The sequence below is a fragment of the Colletotrichum jinshuiense genome, chromosome 2 (genome assembly GCF_051148585.1).
Source record: "Colletotrichum jinshuiense chromosome 2, complete sequence".
In the NCBI taxonomy this organism is placed as follows: domain Eukaryota; kingdom Fungi; phylum Ascomycota; class Sordariomycetes; order Glomerellales; family Glomerellaceae; genus Colletotrichum; species Colletotrichum jinshuiense.
In genome coordinates this window covers 41070-45375 of record NC_139309.1, presented here as the reverse complement: position 1 = coordinate 45375, position 4306 = coordinate 41070, and the positions used below count along the sequence as shown (strand labels likewise).

The 4306-nt window shown below is 51.5% G+C and overlaps 1 protein-coding gene across 1 annotated transcript; it reads right to left on the bottom strand.

The window, feature by feature from the left end:
- Window positions 1-1236: 1236 nt before the first annotated feature.
- On the bottom strand, window positions 1237-3719 carry EsH8_II_000008 (uncharacterized protein; the record flags this gene model as incomplete). Its single annotated transcript, XM_083263306.1, has 2 exons — window positions 1237-2332; window positions 2383-3719. 2 exons carry the CDS (start codon window positions 3717-3719, stop codon window positions 1237-1239), a joined length of 2433 nt encoding a protein of 810 aa, XP_083120628.1.
- Between the last annotated feature and the right edge of the window lie 587 nt (window positions 3720-4306).

Below are 4306 nucleotides of genomic sequence, written 5' to 3'. Positions count from 1 at the left end.
GTATTGCCACTACACTATGTTTCGATTCTTTCGCCTCAGTTGACGCCAATATCACCCTAAGCACAAGAAATCCTGCTATTGAACCACGGCTGGCAGCATGGGATGTATCAAAAAGTACGTTTGGTACGGAAGCTGTCCAGAAACAGCTTGATGGGCATCAACCACCAGGCAGTGCAAACCAGAGTTACACAGAGCGTGGCATCTTGACTCTAGAAACAACAAAAAAACAGATACAGGATCAGATCCGGGCCCATTACGTGGAATCAAAGGCACTGGGACTCACCTATATGTCTTTTCCAGCTCAAAACTTTGTTGGGGAGGCTATAAACAACCTTTGGACATCCGGCACCAAGTTTTGCACCGACTGCAATCTCAACATACTTGCGTGCTTCGACTGCGATACCAGAACACCAGGCCTATGGTCACTTAACGCTGATTTCATGAATAAGATGCAAAACAACAGCCGCCTACACAATCAAATTTTCCAGGACGTTATTCAAAATACAAAGAGCCCAGTACGAGCTCTTCAGGCATATTACACCATCCTAGCTAGTACAGCATACTACGATGTCCTTCCATACTTTGATATAACTGATACACCTTTGCTTTCGTGGTTTACTGATGTACCTTTTCCAAGGGCGTCAAGCGGCCTGATTGTAGTTGGGTCCATTCTGTTTCTTCACATTGTAGTGGTTGTCTTTATTATAATATCCTTCCTAACACAGACAATCGTTTCACGGACGGGAGACAATGCGTGGCAAAGCCTCGCTCAAACACGATCTGATGAAATGGAAGATATTATTCAGGCCGGATTTATGTCTAAAGACGACGAGGTTAAGAAATGGTTATCGTTAAAAGGAATAGCGGAAAACATCGTTTACCTTGGGTGGGTTAGAAATCCACCAAACGAATCAGTTGGGTTAAAAAGAGATTAGTCTACCTATTGGATTAAAGCTAGAGTAGTAAGGTTTGGCATTTAGCAGGCTGCGCAACGCTGTCCGGATGGGTTGCGGCATCGCGACAAATACAAAATGAAGTTGGTTCCGACCAGTCACTAGGCAGCAGGGATAAAATGAAAATCGCCTTTCATGTTCTCTATCTTTGGGACGCAGAGAGAAACCGAGACTGACCGAATTACCGACATTAACCCAAGAGCTGTCTCGGCTATAAGCCGTGCCAGGAGCATCCCTACGACGAGGCATGATTGCCTACAACCCTTAGGGCACCATAACCTATTCAACCTATCCAGACCGTTTCCGCGGAATGGAACTCCGGCAGCGGTACAGTTGGAGACCATTCAATGACATCTTTCCAGATCCATCGATGTGAGTATTGATGCCTATCTCCCCTGGATGCGAAAGGAGAGCGGCGCCTCTCGGCGTAGTCGGAGTCGCAGACTGCCAGCAAGCTGCCGGACTTGACCCCGCTCCGATCGCTCTGCAGAGTTTCTGAGGCAGGTAGGAAGGTGTCCATGGCGGGTCTCAGAAGCATGATTCTCTTTCTAGGCAGCTGGAATAGTTGCCGCAGTCTGTCAAGTTCTCTCTGGGTGGTTTCCCCACACCGTGGTGCCGCCTTCCCTGGATATGGGAAGTTGTACACGTCCCAGACTCCCCAGAGGCCAGACTCATGTATCGCTGCTTGCGCGGTATCGATGCTTTCTAGCGGGCGATAATATCTATCAACGCCGTCGACGCCTTTTGAGGCTGCAAACGTCGTGCTGGGCGCCCAGCTCAACCCTGGCTCCGCCAGCCTTTCAGCGCTGGACAGCAGAAACCCCGTGTGCACGTCTTTTTGTTGTCTCCAGAACTGAACCGGGCCCTTTATGATTTTCGCCCTTGGGTCCAGGCAGAGCGACCATATCTTGACGTCGTCGAACTTTCGGCTTGCCGGCCGATGGCTCAGCCACGCACCCACTGTTTCGAGCTTGATGTCGTTCTGAATCCAGGGTGCCAGGGGTTGCATGGCATGGAAAGGCTCTACTCCAGCCGTGCTGCTTGCCAATGTATGCGGCATTAAGAGGCAAAAGATGGCAAGATCGAGGCGGCCGTGTTCGGAGACGTACCGATAAAGCTGATGGAGGCTTAGGGTCTGGTCGTCCCGGCAGAGAATGCCGACATGGTTGCGTCCCTTGAGAGACTCGAGCATTGTCCAAGCGCGCGTGTTCCAATCAGAGAACAGCACAGCTGCAAGAGCAGCCTCACAGTCTTGTACAGTGGGATTTTCCGCGTTTAGTGTCATTAGGTCGCGATCGATGATGAGGACTGCTCCACTGTGATGAAAGACGTGATTGATGAAACCAATGGCTTCAGACCTAAGGTCATCCTCATCGGGTCTTGAAGCTTGGGTCAGCTCTTGAAAGGGCCAAAGAAGTTGCACACTCACATGCACGCCGCGTCGATCCAGTAGCTGTTACAGCCCAGCTGGATAGCCAGCTTCTTATAGCGTCTGTGAAGGCACAGATTCATTCCTGTGCTGGGCCTGCCGCCTTGACCGTGACTCCAAACGTGTGAGATGGCCATTGTCCTTTCCGACGCAACGCAATATCGCAGGAGGCGGTCCGTCGAGTCCGCGACTGATATGGCCCGTGGCCCCGCCAAGGAACGGTACGAAGCCTCGTCCCAAAATACTCTCTCTTCCCCTTCTGGGTCATGATCCATGGCCAAGTCATGCATCGTCTGGTCCATGGCCTCGGCACGGGCGAACCTCAGGCAATCCCGCCAGCTCTTGCCCGCACAAGGTTGACCATCGAGCCGGCATCTCGCCGGCAGGCCCCCGAAAGCGTCCGCGTGCCGACGATGGAGGATCCTGAAATCCAACCCCGCACACCTGGCTTCGCCGCTCCAGAGCTCTAGCATCCACGTACACATATTGTCAGGCCGTGTTTCTACCGCACACTGGGAGGTGTAGTCCCTCAGAGATAGACCAGAAGCTATGAGGAAGTTGCGCACAGTATGCCTGCGCTCGAGTTCGCCGTGCTGCACACCAAACTCGAACGTGTCCTCCAAAACGACGTGCGAGTATAAGATTCTGGCGGTCTGCCAGAACTTCCACAGGTAACTTCGAACAATGGACCATGTAGCCAGGGCTCGTGTGTCGCTGGTCGACTCACAATGTAGAACCGTAGTTTGGATCATCTCCCCAACTAGGATCAGGGCCCGGTCAAAGTTATACGAATGCAGAAGCCGCTCTGCGCTGCAAATAACCTTGTGCGCAGCAACCCGAGCCACATTACGATGCAAATGCGTGACAACCTGCAGCGTCTCCCATGATTTCGCGCATGTGTCATTTTGATAGTAACCCTGTGGGAGGTCTTGCCAATTGCCAGGCAATGGCTGAGGAGTTGGGGGCAGTCGACTGAGTAGACCCCATACCCCTTCGACGACTCCCTCGAGTGACATTTGCGTTGAGGCCCATACGTACTGGGCGAGTGGCGAGAATACCGAATCCATGGCCTGTATATGTGTCGCGGGGTCACTTGCGGCAACATGAAGAGCCTGGCAAGTTTGGTTGACGAAGAGGCTCCTCTCCTCTGGAGAAGGAAACCCAATCAGCCCGGGATCATCGGGATCGGGGCGAACTTGAAAGGTTGCCCAGTTGAGATCCGACCGGCGGTGAGGATTCCAATCCGAAGGAGGTACATGGTCAAGCTCCAGTGTTTCACGGATGATTTGAACGAGGCTTTCACTCTGATCGAGGGACTCATTCATGGTTTCTGTCATGAGTCTTCTTGCGGTAAGTTGTGATGGAACGCTATATGTTTGTGAGGCTATCGTTGGTCCGATGCCTCACAAGACGCAACTGCACTGCGGCAATCGGAGAGGTCATTGGCTTTCTTGTCGGGCCATTCTAGTCGTTAAGATGTGTGATTTTGTACCTATTAAATTAGTAATTTTTAAATTATCGCTCTGTACGAAAGCAGGGTGTGGTGCACATACTTAAAAGGTGCCACTTTTTCTTAGCGAAGTCGGTTGATTCGATACGTGTGAGTTATCCATCAGCAGGTCGTATCCAACAAGAAGGAGACACGTGGTGGGATGACGCATGGCAGATGTTCCTTGTTGGGGCGTGGCAGTGCGCGAAATCTGCGAGGTCAAGGCAGGCTGACAGTAGTGCATGCCGCAAGGCTCTCTCTGTGTGGCTATGGCTGAGATGCAAAATGTGCAGCACAATGAATGCCTCGCCAAAGGCTGAATCGAACAAGACGAAATTAAAAGAAGGCTGTCTCTGAGAACGACATGATATAATCTGAGTGAGTCTGGCTCACTTCTTGTATTGAGTCTCGGGCGAACTCTAGAGAAAATCAAAC